The following is a 22,353-nucleotide window of genomic DNA, read 5'->3' as shown; positions in this document are numbered from 1 at the left end:
TGTTTTTTTTTTCTTCTGCTAAATATAAATATAAAATGCTAAATACTTTTTTTTTTACTTGCCATGGTCGCAACATGTAGGCTACATTATTCTGCTTTACATGAAATAGCTTGTTTTCATACTTGTTTTTATTATTTGTGGTTGTATTGAACTTTTTCTATAACATTTGCGTATAATAATATAGTAATATGATTAGTGTTTGATGCATGCTTCTTTATTTTACAGTGTATGCTGAAAATAAAAATGTGTTTTTCATGCACTTTACTAAATGTAAGAAATACTTTTAATAATAATAATAATAATAATAATAATAATACAACTGCATTTTCACTTATATGTATTTGTATATTTTCAGTGTAAAAGGTTTTGCATAAGACTTGACAAAGTACTTATGATATTTTGTTTAGTCTGGCCTACTTCCAAAAGATAGCGCTGTTTGGGGCATTTTTACATACAGACTATGGTTTGGACAAACCCTAGTAGCTTGTCAATTGTAAAACATATTTGAAAACTGTATTTTTATTTGAAATCCTCATAAAATTTCGCAACTGCAATATCCAGATATTTTTTTTCTAACTAAATTGGAAAGTGATTGATATTAGCAGTTATTAAAAAAAAATATTTTTTTCTTTTTTTTTTATGGGGGAATGTGGCTTACATATTTATTTTTTTTAAATTCCACTAGCTAACAAATTATATAATTGGGAACAGCTACTTCAGACCTTTCCTATTAGTATATTGAGTTTTAAATTCTGATTTAAGGTTACCCAACAAGAAGCAATAAAACACAATGTGTTAATGTGCATGTCCAAATATGGGAATTCTGATTAGGAGGCAAAGGGTTAAGCTGGTATTTTACAGGACTCAGGTCCCTGACAACTGGGGGATGGGGAACTTACTGCAGAAACTGCTGATAGGTTGTATAGTGTTTCTTATCCATCCACTCGGTACTGAGCTTAAGTTTGACCTACTAACTGTTAATTGGTTGTGTAAAGCAGGGCAATTAAAACAATTTCAATGGTCTAATTCTTCTATGTGTAGTGTATGCAGAATGGTGTGTGTGTGTGTCATTTTGTCATCAACATCTCTGCATGCCATCAGCTTATTTACACAGGGTGCTGTGTTTAATATGTAGTGGGAAAGCTGCAGATCAGTGAATCACCCTGTTAGAGCTAATTTATTTTTACACATGAACCCTAATCATGAGCATCTAGATTCCATAATAAATTAGACTTAGGCACACCTTTGTAAAACTACCCAACCCCCCACACTAGGTTTCTAGATGTGAACTTGAAAATACCCTGAAAGTTTATTTTCAGGATGGGACCTGATTTCAGGTACATTCCATTAGACTGGTCAAAATACATTTTTGTTCCTGTTTTTAGGCTCTGGATGTCTTCTGTTCATTAGCTCTCGTGTGATTGTTACTTAGGGTGACCAGACAAAGCTCAAAGCCAGGACATCTTGTTACCTAATTGATAATGCTAATTAAATCATTTAAATATAGGCCATATAAATAATAAACTAAATATAAACTGAATATAAACTAAAAGAAAATGCACGGTGCACTGAGGAATAGGCACGTATTTTTGTGTTAATCACTTGATAAAAATAATGTTCTTGATTACCCTTGTGGCTTTTTTACATGTTATTTTGTTATCACTGCAGATGCTATAAACATTAAAAGTTATATTTGAAGTGCTTGCTTACATTATTTTGACAAAAGGTATTTAGAGTTTGTTGGACTACAGGAAGTTGCTGAAAACCAAGACTTTTTTTAAAGATTTTGAGGAAAATGTCAGGACACCAAGACCTTTGATGAAAAACCGGGACTGTCCTTGCACTGATAATGACTATAGTCGATGCAGGTTCCTCACTATTCAACAGTTTCATTAGGCTTATTCATGTGAAGATAGTTATAGTAATAAAATAATGTATCCATACTGCTAGATTTTTTAACCAGGCTATCCAGAGGTAGGATAACCAGATATAATAAATTGTATAACTGCTGGGAATGCAAGTGCACTCAACATATTGTATTGGAATCCTTGCCACATTATCAACTTGGGCTTAGTGGCAAGATGTACTCAAAACATGGAGGATATACATACACAAACAGACTTGTAAAAATGGCCCTGTAATCAGAAAGAATGATCATATATTGTGATATGTTTGTGTGTGTTTACTTGAATAACAGTCCAAACTAGTCTAGGAAAACAAACTGTTCCTTCACAATTACTGATTTTTCATTAACTGCCATTCAGTAGACCTTGGGTGATTTCCTTCTAGGAATAGTTATCTCAGGGTTCTCACACCACCTCAAACTGAAATGATAATGAATTGCTTTATCCATCCAAAAAAATGTGTAATCAGAACACCAGAGACTTCTGGAGTCAGAGAAAATAGTTAATTAATAAAAGACATCTGCCATTACCTGTCTCTCGCTGTCCATACACTGTGTCCAGAAGGAGTTTAATCACAGTCATGGTTTGAAGCACAACAAGCTGTTTACAGATTGTGATAAAGGCCGCTTGAGCTAATCGAATATTAAACAACAATGCTATTGATCATGAATACATTTGGAAACTGTTTGGAGAATGAGGCTTTGTGCTTTGTGTGATTTTCATAATCATTCAGCAGCATTCTACTGTACAGTTATGGCCAAAAGTTTTGCATCACCTGTTAGAATGAACACATTTTGCTTAATAAAGCTGAACGAAACTTGCTAATGTTGTTAACAAATTGGATTACATACCGCTTTGTAGTTTTCCACTACAAAACTGACAACAATTAAACATTTTTAAAAGGTTGTTAGGTTGCTAAATCATTCATACTTGAATTTATTTTCATAGTCTCTGACCGGCTGATCTATTTCCTGCCATTCCTCTCCAGTGCCTCTGTTCTGATCCTTCTCACTCACACAAGGTACTTACCATGTATTAACTCGTGTTCACGCCAGAAAACAGTGTTCAGATGTTCTTCTCAAATATGTTTCCCAATTTCCTGAATTTTCCATTAGGTTAATATCGTAATGTTGGTTAACAGATCCCTACTTTGACTAGCCTGAATGATTAATTTTTAATAACTAAATAACAAAAGCTATTAAAATTGTCTGCACCAATGCCACCAACCATTAGTTATCTTTATCACAGTTTTATTATTCGGGAGCTTGTTTAATGTAAAAGGTTATTCTATATATATATATATATATATATATATATATATATATATATAATATATATATATATATTAGTAACCATCGAAATAAATTAGCGATCACCACCAATTTAAATTCATCCAATGATATTTGTGCTATTGCTTTTTGTGCTTTTATTTAACTGTGTTAAGTGACAACTTGTCTAAAGCAACCAGCGATCACAATTCTGTTACCCAGCAATGGACTCAAACCTGTATTAAGCACCCTTACACAGGGCTATTGTTATAAGACAAATACAGTTTTAAATGGCACGTCCTAAATTCAAAGGAATATGGTAACCATTTTAGCGGCCTTTTATAAAACAACACCGCTCTTTTGAAAATGCAAAGAGAAAATGTGGAGGTGTCCTCCCTAGATGACAGAATTAAAGTTATTAAGCTTGTAGACAGAAAGTGCCAGAAAAACTGCTGAACAATTCAGCATGAGAAAGATGCAGATACGGCATTGTGAAACCGTGTTTTGGGCCGATTCAACCTCTTAATTAAACTGTGAATAACTGAACAAAGTCGCTTCGTTTTATCTTGATGTCCTGACTGACTTGTTGATTCTGTTTCACCTTCTTCATTATTTCAACACAAGAGCAAGCAATGACATTAATGACTTCCCCCAGATGCTACTTCAACCTATTTCGTTGTCGTACTTGCCTGGGAACTAGGTAGCTTCCAATGTGTCCGTTTCATGTTGTGCTGTTCTTTCCCGCTAATTTAACAGAATGTTCTCATAATGAGGGTGTGGCAGCTTAAGACTTAAGGCAAACCATTAAAAGGAAAATAAACCCAGAAACATTCAAGCCATACTTAGAGTATGAAAACAATGTGTGCAATAATCGAAAAAGATCTTATGCTGGCGTTGAATGCAATGAATCAACACGTACCTGACAGGCAGACACAGGCATTACAATTTGCAAAGGATTTAAATCATTTTGTGTGACCTGACACAGGCAAGCATTCATTACTTTAACACAATAATTTGCTTTGTAAATGCATTATCTAAATTAATGTTATTAAATTACATACTTCCTTTTGTTCATATTACATCTTCTGGCTTTTACAGTGTATGTAATTATAGGAAAGCATGTCAGAGACATACAAAACTCAGAAGTTATGGGCCCTTGTGACAAAGATCGAATGACGCTTGGTGAAGGGAGAAGCGTCATAAAGGACTAGACAAAGGGAGCAGAGTACCACGGACTAAAAGGCATGACGCTTTATTCCTATGGGTAGGTGGAAGTCAGGCAGCTAAAAAAGGGACTGAGCTACGGTACCCGAATTCAATGACCTGAAAGGGAAACAGCGTGGCATCCGTGGATTGAAGAAGCTGATGCACTCGTTTACCAAGGAGTCATGAGCGAGGGTATAAAATAGGGGCATAGTAAAGTAATCTGCTCCTTTGTAAATGGTTGGAGCTAACCTAAAAGGAGTAAAGACATTGCTGAAAACCGTGTTTGTTTTGTGTTTGTAAAGTGTCGGCTGTAACTGTTGTTTGTCTTTTTAGAGTTTGTCTTTTTCAGTAACACGATCCAGAGCTGGAGTACAAGCCAGCATTAACCCGGACATCACTTTTCACCCCAACATTTCACTGTAATCACCACTAGCACTTAAATTCACTCACTGTCTTGTGTTTGTTTGTTTTGTGTTTAGTGTGGGTGTGTATAAAACCTGGACTTTTGGTTGCGGGTCAAACCCGGGGATTAAAGTTATGAGTGATACACGCCGTTGTATCATTCCAGCATTTATTATTTACAGGTGTTTGCCTTAGGGCTCTGGACATTGTTATTATTATCAATAAACACTCCTGCATCTGAAAGTAATTGTCTGTGTGGTTTGTACCTGCACTGCACTGCACTCACCTGGATCCACTCACCTCTTTGCCACAGCCCTCTTTTAAGAGACCACCTGTGTTAAGAGACCACTATTTGACAGTCCCTTGAATGGTCTCTTAATACAGGTTTGACTGTATATATTACTGTCCAGTTACCTTTTGATGTTTTCAATAATGTTGATTGTTTTTTTTTTGGATCAAATACTGGTACTTAAATACACTCTTGTGTTTTTTTTTTTTTGTTGTTGTTTTTTTCTGTGTTAAGGTTAAGGTGTCCTTTGAGTTCAATAGTTGCTGTTTATTTCTATCTCCAGTGCAATCTGGTTACACAAACTATCTTACTTCTATAAAATGTGTATGTCTGGTAACACTGGACAAAGCAAATAAAAACAAACAAACACACAAACAAACAAAAAAACCATTATATTTGCAATAATTACTACCCAGAATGACTGGAAACAACAGAAAACAGTAAATAAATTGTTGAAACTTAAATTTGATTCTACTTCCTCAAAATGATTATTTTGCCAGGTAACCACTTTGAAGTGATATTAAAGGGGTCTGACTGTACACAGAATGAGTTTCATTCTTGGAAGTTGTTTTACACAAGGTTTGCCAAAGCCCTAAAAAAATCTGGTATGTTCTGGAAGTGCTGACATGGAAGCCCAACAGCTTGCTTAACATGAGGCAGAAGACAGAAAACGTTGCCCTTAGGGGCCAAAATACCCCATCTGTAGCAACTTCCTGCTATAAAAATAAAATACTAAACAAAAAACAATTAGAGCAGTTCATACCATCAGTTAGCATGACACTAACCAAGCTGTCGTGGGCTGGAAGTCCAAGGACATCACAAAATTGATATTGACTGGAAGCATTTTAATAAGGGTTAAAAGGACTCAACGGTATGAATCATTGCATGGAACAAATGACTGTGCCATAACTTTCAGAGCCCAGTAGCTGTTACTTAACCCTCACTAATAGGCAAACGTAGTTGCAATGTTAAAATACAAAGTATGCCCTAAATATCAATCATCTGATAAATCAAGTTCCAACCAATAGAAGAAAATAACAGACTTGAAAAACCTGCCTCCTGCTTGCATTTTATTATAGAATCAAACAGAACAGTAATGGGATGATTGTGTGCTTTTCACATCCCAAATCAGCCTGTAAGCTGAATGTTGCAGCACAAAGAACATATTCTACCTTTAAAAAACTGTCCTCAGTAGCAGTCAAATTATATATTGTAATAAGTGACTGCAAACTGGCACATCATATACTAATTTATTTGTATTTGTTAACCTTTAATACAAACAAAAAATAACACTTATTTTAATTTCTAAAAAAAAGATAAACACAGAGAGAAGTAATTCATTTACCAGTTATAAATGAATAGGAACACAAGGGATGCCCGGGGGGGGTGGGGGGTAATTGAAGACTTGTTAAGAGAATGAACCTTGGAAGGAAGTACACAGTATAAAAAAATGTAAATACTTATTCTGAAAAGCTTCCATATTTTGACTTCTGTCATATTCAGGTAACCTGGCAATCTAGTGATGTTTTTTTCTATGCCTTTAATTGTTTGAAGGATGCACACCGAGTGAAAGTTCTGTTATTTAAAATTACGACATAGGTGTATTTATCTCATACCTTGCCCTTTATCCATAAGGCTATTTTCAGATTTCCATTTCTGAATGCACATTTTAAGAAACACAGCATTTGCAGGATTTAAAAACAGAAAACAGCACTGTATAACAATCTACATGTATACAAACCAAGCACAGGAAACAACCATTTTAGTAACTGATAAACAGAAAACATTGAAACACTTCATTATACTGGCTTCCACCATCTTCAGGTAAAATTAATGGTATATTGTTATATATAACAATGTCCAGAGGCAGGTTTACATCCAAACCAAAAGGAAGGAACCTCCTACAGCGTCCCATAACACAATTCCGGGGCAGTGGATGAACTTCAGACCAGAAAGAAGAGTGTTCTCTGTTGAGCCACCAAAACCACTTCATACACTGCAATACCAGAGCTTCCTTGAAGATCAGCCCTCCATCACTGATCTAGCTCAACCACGCTTAGCTTCTGAGAGCTGTGTGTGTTCACCATATAACAATAGACAATAATACTGTCCACAACTGTTGTTTTTTTATTTGACAACAGCACAGTTTTTCAACATTTTTCAACACTGTATTACTTGGTGGGTCTTCCCTTGGTGTTTATCTGCCTGGTACCATCTTGGAAAGGAGACAGTAAGTGCTTAGCTGTTTTCAATGCCCAGGCCATGATGCCATATCAGAATCAGTATCTACTGCAGACTAACAGGGTTAAAGAAGATTAATGTACTGAAGCAAACCTTTTAAAACCTTTTCCATGGTAGAATGTTAGTGCACCTGTCTTTGCTTTTGTATCATTCATTCTACGATGTCACTTTTCATAAACACTGATAAAGGGCACATAAACCCCCTTTTCCAAATGATCAAGATTGCAGAGTCGATAAAAGTAATCTTGTACTGTAAAAGATAGGTGAGATGATACAAGTTATTGATTAATCATTTACACTGTATTTTAGCCCATTTTATGTTAGTGTTCTAATTTGGGAACACTTAAATCAATTTTTTTTTTTTTTTTTTCTAAAATTAATTAATAGGAATCATAAGAAAGATAAATACAGTAGTCCCTTGTCTGGAGACGGACCTTTTGTCCGGAATAATGAGGTATCCGGTTTTAAAAAAAAAGACAAAAAGAAAAACTAAAAAAAAATACACAAACACACACACAAATCTACAGTGCTCACTTTATTTTAAATGTATGAATCATTGCGCTAAAATAACATTAATGTGTTCTTGTGGGGGTGTGTGGGGAATTCAATAAACACCCGTGAGACAGATATTGGAAACTGTAAACGGCGCTCAGATTTATTTAGTTGTTTTACCCCGGTGGTACCTGCCTTGCCCCGCAACCTCTGCTAATCGGCAAGGCGCAAGCGTTATTGACAGTTCGGTCTCCCCTCACTAAAGAGGAACAGAGTTTACAAGGGCCCCTGTTGCTAACTAGGATTTGTACATCACAGCCACCGTCCAGCTGTCGGTCTGGGTCCGTAAAGTGGTGCTGCCTCGTGGTTGTCTTCCTCCGCTATCCGTCTTGCTCGTTTGCCTTTTAAATTGTGCCCTGGTGTTGTCAGGAAACCGGCCACGCTTTCTTTCTCTGGTTTCTGGGTGTCTTTGCTTTTACTCCAGCTCTCTGAACCAGCCTCCAGCTGGCTTTTCTCCTACACAGGCAAGACAGAGGGAATCACAGCATGTTATTGGCCAATTGTCCTCCCAAGACCTGCCTCCCGACCACTCAGAGAGCGCCAGGCGACACACCCTCACCAAACCTCTCTGTGTCATCGCCATGATTGGTAGGCGGGACCAACAGGGCCATCGCCTCCTCCCTGCAGGAGCTTGCATGTGTCTATAGACAGCACAGAACTTGCCCTGCTACAGTTTTCTATACACATTACAGTATGTAAAAATATAAATCTGTACAGTAGGCATATACAGTATACAATACAGTATTAAAATCAAATTAATACTTGGCTTGCTTTATTCTTACTTTAGCCTATAGGGTACTGGTAACACAAAATAAACCATGCTGCTGCACATTACTGTACTACAATGTGAAAATAAAAGATTCCTTTTTTAATTGAAAGAATGATTTTAGCGCATGCGCTTTTTTTTTTTATGGTAGCCTACTTAGTACACAATTAACACAAACAGACAATGATGCAGCATTGACAGGATATGATAGTGCACAGTACCTTACACATACCGCACACACTTTACAGAAATAAATAGTGTACCGTACACGTGGCTGTAAGTAAAACACACAGCCCACCTGCTACTTGCTTTCTGTTGGTACGAGCCAGACTTTCTTCTCTTTGCAAAAAGCAAATAAAAACTTAAAATTCAGGACTGCATTTATTGTAGTCCACATCTTGCATTTCTGAAACGAGCATCAACCGGCAGTTTCAGAGCTGAGAAATCGCTTTGATTCAGTGGTGACCCCACTGTTTTATAACAGTTTTATTTCCAAATTTCCATTTTAACACGTTTTAAGCCGAAAGGTATCACTTAAAACAGAAAGGAACTTTTTAAAACTTGTTAATTGTATGATGGTATTTCCTGCCTTGTCTATGCAGTTTTCCAGTACCAATCAGTGATACTGAGAAAGCATTTCCTGACAATCTGAAAACCTTTTCTGCACATTTTACATAGTCTAATGCTCATTTAGTGTCACCAAACACTTTTCCTACACAATTATCGATGCACCGATAGAGAGAAGTTTTCTTTTAGCAGAGTCTGAGGCGTTTGATGTATGTACACAAGCTGACGTGCGGAATAAAATTAGTTGGTTATTTAAAATTAACGAGTTGTGAGTTATTACATTATTAGAGGGAGAAGCCCTAGTTGTTTTTCTTCAACTTACCACTGCACAGAAGAACTTGTACAATGATGTTTGGGCAGCACTGGATACTGTGTTCTTACTGGAGGCGGATCAACCTAGTTATCTACGCTCTTTTGAGGCTCAGAAACAGCTACCCGGTGAGTCACCACAAATGTTTTGCACAATTTATGACATATACTTGACAAAGCGCTACCCGGTTTGCAGCCACAGGCTAAAGGAAAAATCTAGTTTCACCATTTTGTTGACGGTCTATCTGAGTCTGTTGGAAACCATATACCTGCACAGGCCAATGTAAAAACTGTAGAGGAGGCTCTTGAACTTGCATATTTACAGTTTGGAACGAATATGGCTTATTCCAATACTAACTCTGCTGCTGTACTTCTGCCCTCTCAGGAAACATACAGATTAGACCGATTAGAATCAGCTGTTGCAAACATGGCTCAGCATCTGGAACGTTTAACCACTGACCATGAAGTTGCTGCTGTGAATCACAACAACAACAAACCTAGGCCCAGAGGCCCCTGGTGTCATGAATGTGAAGGATAAGGGCACATAGCTCATGAATGTCCCAATTGCCTACGTTGCTCTCGAATGCAGTACCGCGGAAATGAAGTGTAGAGGAAATCCACAATAGAGGTGACCCAATTTGAAATGTTGCCAGTTTCAGCGACAGAAAAAAAGTGGTCCACCCAGGCAAGTGCAAAAATAGGAGGCGAAAATCAGACTATTTTTTCTTTATTCGGGGTCTGCTGTTTCTCTGATTGATATTAATATAGCACAGAGCCATCAGCGATGGCAAGCTATAGGCATAGTCACAGCATCTATGCAACAATTTTTTGCCAAAAACATGGTGTCTTTAATAAAGACATTGGGACAGTTCTCTACACGGTATGAACTGTTAGTGGCAGAAAACTTAGCGCCACCTGTCATTCTTGGAACTGATTTTCTCACAAAATATGAAATATAGCAGGATTTTAAAATTTGTTGTATCACTGGCCAGGGATTTTCCATTCTCATGGACATACCAGGGCACATCAATAGTGTAGGCGAGAGTAATTCCTGCAGTCACAGAAGCAGTGGGAAACATGGCAATAATTTAAATTCTCTGGCTGTTGTTCAATCAGCAATTTCAGACAAGGATGACATTGAGGACTGCTCTGTTCCTTCATTTGGAAGACCTGGGTCAGCAGAACAACCTAACCCCTACCTACCCCCCCCCCCCCCCCCCCCGCCACCCACCCCTACACCACACACACACACACGTTTGTGCACTTAATTCAGCAATACATGGATCTATGGTCAACTACACCTGAACTACACCTGGTTACACCACCCTTGCTTATTACATTCTGACTCGCAATAATCCCCCAGTCTGCATACCCCCCCCCCCCCCCCCCCCCCCCCCCCCCCCCCATGACAATGCATCTCAGGGCAGAGATCACTAAACAAATCAAGGACATGTTATAGCTATGAATAATTAACCCAAGTAGCAGACTGTGGTTAGCACCTGCAGTGTACACCAGGTAAAAGGATGGTGATGTACGCATCTGTATCAATTACTGGGAGTTAAATAAATGAATTTAAAAGGAAGCTTCCATTCCCTGATGAAATACAAGACTGGCTGGTGGGTGCTTCAGTTTTCTCAACTTTAGTTCTGAGGTCCAGAAACTGGCAAATGCCAGCACACCCAGAGGACAGGCCCAAAACCACATTTTGTCCTGGACCTGGGTTAGGACTGTATGAATTTTGTAGAATACCCCTTGGTGTGGCTGGAGGGCCCAGTTCATAATGATTTTTAGTGTTATTTCTTTTTATATTTGCAGTTTGTTTTATATGTTACATTTCGTGTCATAACAGGGCTTATATGTAAGGTACAAACAATGGGCCGTGGGGTTCCCATGATATATACCACGCTGGGAATTTTTTGAATTTCTGCATCAAAAGTGTCATCTCACTAGAAACTAGGGCACTGCGCACAGGGTGTGATGATGGGCAGAGTTTCAAATGACATTAAGGAATTAAGGAGAGCAGCTGCGATGGAGACTGAAGCCAGATCTTGAAGTGAATTTGTGAACTTGTTATATGTGAGGTACATATATTCTAGTGTCGGACACCCTCGCGTCCTAGTCATGCCAGATTAAGTTGATGATCGAATCAGACTTTACACACCAATCCGGCCGCGGTGTGCAGGGGACAGTGCCTGCTGTTTCCCTCAGACACTTCCAATCCAGGCTGGTAATTCGGGGGCTGGTGTCTGGCCTTGTTTTTACCTGCTTTGCTAAGAGTTTTCCTGACTGACAGGAATACACTATTGCTGGTTTTAAACTCACTGTCAGCAGAGATACTAAAACTTCTACTGTTAAAATATGTGTTTAGTCCAGCTCAGTGTTAGAAAACTGGAGACTGACTACTGGTCCTCAGTTGAACTTCTTGCACTGGCATAAAATTCCCTTAATGTTGTTGAGATTTTTTTGACTTATTTCCATAAAATTAAAAATACATTAACCAACCTGTGCTGTAGCTTTTTGTTTGTGGTTTTTTAAATCTCTATTTCTTTTAGCTGTTACTCATCTACTGTTATGTGATTACTCTTGCTGGTGCACTTATTTATTTATTTTTTTTCTGATGGATTGCTGTCACTCAAAGTTGGTATTGTACCAGTTATGTGGCGTTCTATCCCCAAATATATTAAAGGAAAAGGTGGAGTGTCACTCATTTTTGCAGTGGTTTTGTAAATAACAACAAATAAAATGGCAGTTTGTCATGGAATTTAGAATGTAGTGGTGTGTAGTGATTTATTCAGGGCGAGGCAGGTCATTAGTATGCAAGCCATGCTATACACTATATATACGCGCGGTCATGGGATGCTGTTTAACCAATCAAATGTTGTTATTTTTCCAAGCCGGGTGTGTGTGTGTGTGTGTGTATATATATATATATATATATATATATATATATATATATATATATATATATATATATATATATATATATATACTTTCACAGTTTGTTGTGTTACAACCTGAAATGTTGATGCATTTAAATGGGATTTTTTTTTTCCATTGATTTACACAACCTACTCAACACTTTGAAGAGGCAAGATAATTTTTACTGTGAAACAACAGTTAATTAAAAATTATATAAATGTGACACAGACACTGTCAGATGGACGAACAGTAAAACTCCCCAAAAGCTTGTGCTAAAGAAGCTAATTTGCAAGTTTCATCACAATTGGGCAAGCAGCACTATAGATATACAGAAACACCGTCAGACAGACAGACAAACAGCCTCCATACACCCCGGTCCTTAGTGTTTCATCATCACTGGTTTACTAGCAATATTCAAATCTCTGATATACAGAAAGACTTGAAATGTATGAAACATACAGGCACCCACCTTCACTTCAGTAGTTCAGGACAAACACCAATCACAAAATGTTTTAGTACAACTATGTATTGTGGAGAATGTGGAGTATGCAATTTTACAGAGAATTATGTTGCATATACACTTTCATCTGGCATCAAACCTAACTTGGTTTGAGGGCTCGCTGCCTGGCCGAATGGAGACCCCCATTGATAAAATATAGAAATTGTTTTTAAGACAGGTGGAGATGGGGAGGTGGTGGGTTACGACCGAAATGCAACTGAGAGGAAAGTGAAGAGGGGTATTTATAGTGCTAACGATCTTAATTAGCTAAAGTGTAAATTGAATGATTCAATTTGTGACGCAGAGATTGGTGTCTGACCCTCCTGCCGAACTATAATTAAAAATATAAATTCATACCTCAGCACAAAATAAGAAGTAGTAACAACTGACATTCTGAAAGATATTGGCAAACTTTTATGTATATTTGGCAATAGCTTTTTAAAAACTTGCTTAAGGTTCTCACACTGACAGAAATATCTGAAATGCGTGTTTCAAGCTGTCACTTTTTATATTTCTTTTTTGTACAGTTTTTATAATTGTGGTGGTGACAAGTGCTGCTCTCTGTCTCTTCAGAGACCAGCCAGCTCATGATGTCATCGCCACATATTATAAACTTTATTTCACCCACAGAATGTATTTATTAATCAATAACAGTGATGTCATGACCGAGCAAAACTGACCGAAAATAACCTTGGAACTGTTTATCAAACAAACATAATTCAGAACGCTCTCTAAGAACAACGGTATCTAGAGCATGTGTATGGTAAAGGTGTACCAATAATGTGATGAATTAACAAATTGAAACAAGAACAAAAGTATGCTGGCATCTTAAATATTTACTAGACACAATTTTAATAAAGATATTCTGATTTTTCATTATTACATTTATGTGTTTCATGCTTCACGGTTTTCAGTGGACTAGGAACATGGAACTTACCGTTTTTTGTTTCTTTGCAAGTAAAGCAGTCCCAGTACTGCTCTGAATTTCTGCCTTTCTCTTCCAGTGAATACTTGACTCTGAATGCCTGTGAGCAGTCGATTGTTGGTAGTGATCTACAGTAATGTTGCAGGATGTACAGAAGAGCTTGCCTCCATTGCTGTGTAAACCTCCTGCTGGATACTGCTTTACGTGATCTGCTGCAGACACATTTTTAGCCTTTTTAGAGACATGAATTTTCTTGTTTATAATGTGCATATTAATTTATGTATGTATTAATTTGAAGTAATTATTATTAGTACTATTATTATTTGTATTATGCATTCTAAATGGTATCACTGAAAGTTAAATACTGTATAAATGAACTGGTAACATACAAGTCAGTCAGCTTAATGACTGCTTGAGTATCTGGACCCACAGGTGTCTGAATAGATGGAATGTGAACCTTTACCATGTACAGGATGTACCTTTACCATGTTCTCCTACAAATCACATCATCAGAGTAATCCAGAAGGTCAGATCTGCGGGGTCTTCTTACTCTTCTAGGAGGACCCTTTTCCAAGATATCTCCCTCCTCTCGATGTACAGCCCACACAAGTGCACCGAAGCCTGCCAGTTTCTCCACAGAACAATGAATAGGCTACAAACCTGATTTTTACGTTTCCCAACTAGTAAGTAGTCTATTATTGTAGCATCATGTTCAAATGAGTTACCAATGCAATTTAATGTATGCATTACAAAGAAGAAAATACTTAAATTACCAAATTATTAGATTATTAACCATAGACTTAAAAAAAAAAAAAAAAGATTACTATTGGCTTAAATATATGTTGGTAAACACAGAAATGATCTCATCTCATCCTCTGCCTGGTCTGAGGCACGCGGTAATTATGATATCGGTACGGGTCAATTAACGGCACCATACAGCTTTTGAATCGGACAAATATGTTAATGAGAAAATTAGTCTCCAAGGACACTTAATTCTAACGTTGTGATTTTTTTTTTATTTTTTTTATAGTAAATGGCTTTTATCTATCACCCGACGAAATACTGTCATGTGAAACCCTATTACTGGCATGATAAAGGAGACAGTAAGTGTTGTGCATATGAGCCAGCATGTCTCGTGGTTCTTTATGCATTTGAGCAGTTAATACTACTGTGACGTCATTTCAACAAAATCAGGTTTTACAATTAATTTAGTGGTTTAAGCTACACAATGACACTTTGAGGTGACTTTTCAAGACTGCAGCAATGAGCTGGAATTACTGTGTATTAAACTTCCGCTCTGAAGCTATTGAGAATAAGCTGTCTCTTTACCAGTTCTGCTAGACACCATTCTATATGAATAATATTTATTGCCTGTCAGAGTATTTTATTGCTTATAATTTTATGCTTTTTATTAAACTGTAATATCCTCGACAAATCCATACCAATTATTGCTTGCAACTAAAAAATACTTTAAAAAAGTCAAAGAAAAAACAGGACTTCAAGAATACAATTCTACTACACTGACCTTACAATGAATGTTTACTACTGTGTGTGTGCTCTATTCCCCTAAGAATGTACTGTAATTAGTTGCCTTTATATAGTAGTATTAAACTAGGATATACCCCTATCCACATCAGTCTCATAAATTAATAATATTCTATAATGCAATGTACGACATTATACTATTTAAATCCTTAAGATTTTAGACTGGTAAAGTAATACTGTACCTATTACACTTGTGTATAAACATATGCATTATAATTTCAGCATTAGTAATTGTCACAATTATTTTTTTTGTTTATTAATATCGTGATTAACCCAAGAAATTAATATTGGTATCTATATATCGCTGACAGTTGTTTGTTTTGCTATTTTGTACATTTTTGTATAAGGATAGGGGTAACACACACTAATGATATATATATATATATATATATATATATATATATATATATATATATATATATATATATATATATATATATATATATATACACACACACACACACACACACACACAACATGGAATTAAAATGGATTTAATTAGGAGTTTTTGCCACTGATCAACACAAAAAAAAGTCCATAATGTCAAAGTGAAAAATAAAATCCACAAATTGTTTTAAATTAATTACAAATATAAAACAGAAAATACTTGATTGCATAAGTATTCACCCCCTCAAATCAATATTTGGTAGAAGCACCTTTGGCAGCACTTACAGCCATGAGTCTATTTGGATAAGTCTCTACCAGCTTTGCACATCTGGACACTGCAATTTTTGCCCATTCTGCTTTGCAAAATTGCTCAAGCTCTGTCAAGTTGGATGGTGATCTTTGGTGAACAGCAATTTTCAACTCTTCCACATATTCTCAATTGGATTGAGGTCTGGGCTTTGACTGGGCCACTCCAGGGCATTGACCTTTTTGTTTTTAAGCCACTCCAGTGTGGCTTTGGGGTCATTGTCCTGCTGGAAGATGAATCTTCTCCCAAGTCCCAGGTCTCTTGCAGACTTCAGCAGGTTTTCCTCCATGATTTCTCTGTACTTTGCTGCATCCATTTTGCCCTCTATCTTCACAAGCTTTCCAGGTAGGGAAATGATGCTTCATGGTAGGGATGGTGTTCTCAGGATGATGTGTGGTGTTAGGCTTTCACCAAACATAGCACTTACCACTGAAGCCAAAAAGCTCTATTTTGGTCTCATCAGACCATAGAATCTTCTTCCACTTGGTCTCAGAGTCTCCCACATGCCTTCTGGCAAATTGTAGCCGAGGTTTGATGTGAGTTCTTTTCAACAATCGCTCCCATAAAGGCCAGTTTTGTGAAGCATCAGGGCTTTTGTTCCCTTTTGCACAGTGTCTCCCAGCTCAGTCTGGAAGACTGCAACTCCTTTACGGTTGCCATAGGCTTCTTGGTGGCCTCCCTGCCCTTCTCGTCCAGATACTCAGTTTTTGATGGCCTGTTCTAGACAGATTCAGTTGTGCCATATTCTCTCCATTTCTTAATAATGGACTTTACTGTGCTCCGGGGGATATTCAATGCCTTGGAAATGTTCTTATATCCTACCTGATTGGTGCTTTTGAAGAACCTTATTCCGGATTTGCTTTGAATGTTCCTCCGTCTTCATGATGTAGTTTTTGTTAGGAAATGTACTAACTGGGACCTCCCAGAAACAGGTGTATTTAACCTGAAATCATGTGAAACACCTTAATTGCACACAGGTGGACTCCACTCAACTAATTATGTGACTTCGAAAGACAACTGGTTGCACCAGAACTTATTTAGGTGTGTCATAGCAAAGGGGGTGAATACTTAAGCAATCAATTATTTTTTGTTTTATAATTTTAAATAATTTTGAACAATTTGTAGATTTTATTTATCACTCTGACATTATGGACTTTTTTGTGTTGATCAGTGGCAAAAACTCCTAATTAAATCAATTTTGATTCCATGTTGCAACACAATAAAATGTGGAAAAAGTCCAAGGTGGGGTGGGGGGGGATACTTTTGAGAGCCACTGTGTGTGTGTGTGTGTGTGTGTGTGTGTGTGTGTGTGTGTGTGTGTATATATATATATATATATATATATATATATATAATTTGGATGCACACAGAAGGTGTACATTATTAAATAATGTTTTATTTTCAGGACAGCTGAAGAAGGGTGTAAAGGGTGTTCTGTTACTGTGTGGGTATCTTCTGATTGACGAGAGAGACAAAGAGGCCTCTCACGCGTCCAGGTGGTATTAACACACACACAGGCAGGTGCTGTGGTAGTTGGCTGCCTAGGTACTAGCCATGGCTGCCTTACAGCAGGAGTACGTTCACCCAAGTGTATATGAAAATGATCAATAGAAAATAGCAAAACAAAACACAGTTGATCAAAGCAGGGTTGTCTTTTCAATTTTATTTAAAGTAGGAGGCTAGAAATCCCAAGTAGAAGGCAGGGGGTATAGGGGTCCTCCCCCAGCGCGGGTGCAGGGGGGCATGGGGGTCCTCCCCCAGCACGGGTGCAGGGGGGTATAGGGGTCCTCCCCCAGCATGGGTGCAGGGGGATATGGGGGTCCTCCCCCAGCGCAGGTGCAGGGGGGTATGGGGGTCCTCCCCCAGCGCGGGTGCAGGGGGGTATGGGGGTCCTCCCCCAGTGCGGGTGCAGGGGGGCATGGAGGTCCTCCCCCAGCGCGGGTGCAAGTGGCAATGTCCCCAACCGAAAACAAATTTCAGGGTTTTGCAGGGGTCTAAATCCAGCATATCCTGGGCCTAAATACGTGCCTTAATTGAGAACCAAAATTGGCTGTGTTTTGGGAAGACATGGAACGTGTGACATCAACAGAAGAGGAGGAGGAAGAAGAGATTCTTACTGTACAGAAAACATACATTTCCACTTGACTGAACTTCTTAAAAAGGGAATTTAGATAGTCTTCTAAAATAACAAACTTAAGTATTGTGCCTATTTAAACATAGATAGATAAATCACAGTATGTGCAAATGCATATTTGTATGTGTGTGTTTGTGAACTTTTTATCTGCATTTTGTGTGTAAACTGTCAATATTTTACTTGATCGCAGTTTTACAGCAACTGATTATGCAGCACAAGGTCTGACTGGTACATATTGTAGCTCATATGTTTTGTTTAACAAAGCACAGCAAAACAAAGCACATCAAAAATAAAATAATCAGTCATATTCATTAATTGCACAATGTGAATATCGTTTCCTGATTTAATTGTATATGCTAGATTTCAGATTGATCTAGAAGGCAATGCATAAGACATTGTACAATGCAATAACTAATTCTTAATAAATAAATACATTTAACTATCTGTATTAAATACAATTTTAAAAATCACATTAATTTAACTGTACAGCTCTGCTGTGTCCCTGCGTGTACTATTCGCATAGTGCTGTGCAGTGATTGTCATGTGACTACACTACCGGTCAAAAGTTTTAGAACACCCACATTTTTCCAGTTTTTATTGAAATTTAAGCAGTTCAAGTCCAGTGAATAACCTGGGTAAACTGCCAGAGGTTAAAAAAAAAAGTTTAGGTTACCAAAAATCATGAATGACCAGCACAGTCTCCAGACTTAAACCCCATCGAGCTGGTTTGGGATGAACTGAACAGAAGGGTGAAAGCAAAGCAACCTACAAGTGCAACACATTTGTGGGAACTTCTGCAAAAGTGCTGGGAAGAACTTTCCGAACAATATTTGATTTCCATCGTAAAAAGAATGCCACAAGAGTGTTCGGCTGTTATATCTGCAAAAGGTGGCTTCTTTGAGTCAAAAATTTAGATTAAATTTTGTTAAACAAAACGATTCCATGATTGCTTTTTTATCTCCAATTGTTTATTTGTTCTATGCTTTAATTTCAGAGTACATTGAGACATTAAACTGCATAAATTTCAATAAAAACTGGAAAAATGGAGGTGTTCTAAAACTTTTGACCGGTAGTGTATATGCAATCTAGACGGGAAATTAAAATACTACACAATTGCATCAGAGCTGCAGGGTGAAACGAGGGAAACGAGCAAACAGGAGACACAAGTGCACTCAGCTTTTTATTAATGAAACAAACAAAACAAACAGTTGAACAAAACACAAAATATATGGCACACTGGCCAAAGTAAAATAACATTAACAATAACAATACTTTGTCACAGACAAGCACCTTTGTTTGCTGGCTGGTAGCATTTGCTCTCATCTCCTTGCTCTTCTCATGCACTGAGCCCGGAGTGAGTCTTTTTTTTTATTGTGGCTGGGGCCTGGGACCTATTAAACAATTACCTTATTAAGGTTCCAGTCACATTTTCATGAGCAACTCAGGATGGGGGACCCCATCCAATGGCAACCACATTTTACAAGACCGGTCTCAAACAATAAATAACAATAACGGACAGCTTTTGTCCGTCTACACACAAATACATAATAATAATAATAATAATAATAATAATAATAATAATAATAATAATAATAATAATACATACATACATACAAATGAATACATACATAAATGAATATGCACATTGTAAACAAGAAAATGCATGTCTCTAAAAAGGCTAAAAATGTGCCTGCAGCAGATCACGTAAAGCAGTATCTAGCAGGAGGTTTACACAGCGATGGAGGCAAGCTCTTCTGTACGTCCCGCAACGTTACTGTAGATCACTACCAACAATCGACTGCTCACAGGCATTTAGAGTCAAGAATTCAACGAAAGAGAAAAGCGGAAAACCAGAGCAGTAGTGCGACTGCTTTACTTACAAAGAAACAAAAAACGGTGACTTCCATGTTCCAAAGGTCTACTGAAAACCGTGAAGCATGAAATACATTAAATGTTGACCTGACAGAGGCTTTTGTTTGTGCAAATATCCCTCTTGAAAAATTGGATAACCAAAAGTTATGTTCAGACTGAGTGTAGCAAATGGTGAGCCCAGCAGAGACTTGAATACTTACCTAAAGTTGCTGAGTATCACAAGCAGAAGATTATTGAAATGGTAAAACAGTCTGGTTTCTTGTCGGTGGTCGCTGATGAGTCGACTGATGCCCATGATCAATATGGGTTACACATTGTGTTTGTTTTGCAAGACCTAAATGGTGAACATGTTGTTAATTACAACCCCATTTCACAAGCTATTGTAAAAGTGCTTGAATAACTTTGAAATTGATCTCTATATTTGATGTTTAAAAAAAGTATTAATAATCTGTACACATTCCGTGAAATACAGCACTTTACCTGTGACACTGCCGTGAATTACGTGAAGAAAATACCAGCGATTTTCACAGGGCCTTAGCTATAACATATACTCACTGTATTTTGTACAAGTGTACACGGCCTCTAACCTCTCCCTCACGTCCAGCAATGCTATGTGCAATTTATTAGTTTTTTAAAATCCGATATCTTGATATTTCAGACAACCAAAACTTGCAAAGACTGGTTGCGTAAGTATTCAGCCCCTTAAGTCAGTACTTGGTAGAAGCACATTTTGCAGCAATTACTGCTGAGTCTTTCTGGATAGGTCTCTACTAGCTTTGCACAGTAGGATGGTGAAATGTTTGCCCATTCTTCATGGGAAAATTACTCCAACTCTGATAAGTTTGTTGGGGATCACCGATAGGCTGCAATCAGCCATAAATTTCTGGTTGGATTCAAGTCAGGACTTTGACTGGGCCACTCAAGAACATTAATTCTCTTCTCGTTTAACCACTCCAGTGTGGCTTTGGCTTTGTGCTATGGGTCAGTGTACTGCTGAAATGGCTGACTCAAAAATGTTTCCTCAAGGATTCTCCCCTCTATCCTGACAAGCTTCTCAGTCCCTGCTCAAGAGGAGCATCCCCATAACATAATGCTGCCACCACCATGCTTGAGAGTTGGGATGGTGTTGACTGGGTGATGTGCAGTGTTGGGCTTGTGCAGACGTAACGCTTGGAATTTAGACCAAAAAGTAAAATTTTTGTCTTGTCTGACTACAAAACCTTTTTCCACCTGTCTGCAGTATCGTCTACATGCTTTAAGATGAGGCTTTTTGAGTAATGGCTTCTTTCTGGCCACCCATCCATACAGGCCAGCTTTCTGTAGGGACCGGCTTATTGTTGATGTGTGAACATCTGAACTTTGCAGATCTCTCAAGGTCATTGTTGGCTTCAGAGTGACATCCCGAACCAGTTTCCTGCTTGCCCGGCTGCTCAATTTGGGAGGGCGACCTGATCTGGGAAGTGTCTGGGTGATATGATGTATCTTCCACTTCTTAATGATGGACTTCCCTGTGCTGAGAGGGATAATCAGCGCCTTTGAAATGTTCTTGTACCTTTCTCCTGCTCTGTGCCTCTCTACCATTTTATCCCTGACTTGTTTCGAAAGCTCATTGGTCTTCATGGTTGCTTTCTTGGATCACTATGTGATTTGCAGCTTGAAGGTCTTTATATACCTGAGGGCAATTATCTACAAGTTAAACCACTTTGGGTACACATAGGCTGAAACCATTTCACTAATTTTGTGACCTTTCAAACAAATCATTTGCACCTGAGCTGATACAGGACTGCAGTAGCAAAGGGGTTGCATACTTATGCACCTGAGATTAATCTGTTTTTCTTTATAAATCTTACTTATTTATATTCTACATGCATTTAATGTGGAATAGTTTGTGTAGATTCTACATGTAAAGTCTAATTTGAAAGTGTCATGGAGTATGCTCAAGTGCCAACAAAATGTGAAAACTTTGCAGGGGGGTGAATACTTCTGCAAACCATTGTATATTTCCCTTTCATTCAAGCGTAGTTTTTACAGCAAAGGTATTCTCAAACAGCTGCTTTAATACTATAACAAGTGTACACCGCAGTTCATGGTATATTTGTAAGTGGTTTTATACACAACTGTAAACCCACTTGAGATATACAGCATGACAGGACAGACACACAGCAAAAAAACAACAATAAAAAAAGCTGCCTGCATTATCACGAAGGTGAAATACACCACCGCCAACCATAAAACCTCTCACTTTCTGCAGTCTTGAAACC

The 22,353-nt window shown here is 37.8% G+C and overlaps 1 protein-coding gene across 1 annotated transcript in view; it reads right to left on the bottom strand.

The window, feature by feature from the left end:
* Positions 1 to 7,880: 7,880 nt before the first annotated feature.
* Positions 7,881 to 22,353, bottom strand: part of LOC121320485 (AF4/FMR2 family member 1-like) — a 55,359-nt gene continuing 40,886 nt past the window's right edge. Inside the window, exon 3 of the mRNA XM_041258852.1 lies at positions 7,881 to 8,318. Within this exon, the coding sequence (XP_041114786.1) occupies positions 8,115 to 8,318 (204 nt within the window). The 3' untranslated portion in view covers positions 7,881 to 8,114. The remainder of the gene's footprint in view (positions 8,319 to 22,353) is intronic.

This window comes from Polyodon spathula, chromosome 9 (genome assembly GCF_017654505.1).
Source record: "Polyodon spathula isolate WHYD16114869_AA chromosome 9, ASM1765450v1, whole genome shotgun sequence".
Lineage (NCBI taxonomy): Eukaryota > Metazoa > Chordata > Actinopteri > Acipenseriformes > Polyodontidae > Polyodon > Polyodon spathula.
This window is presented reverse-complemented; position numbering and strand designations above follow the sequence as displayed.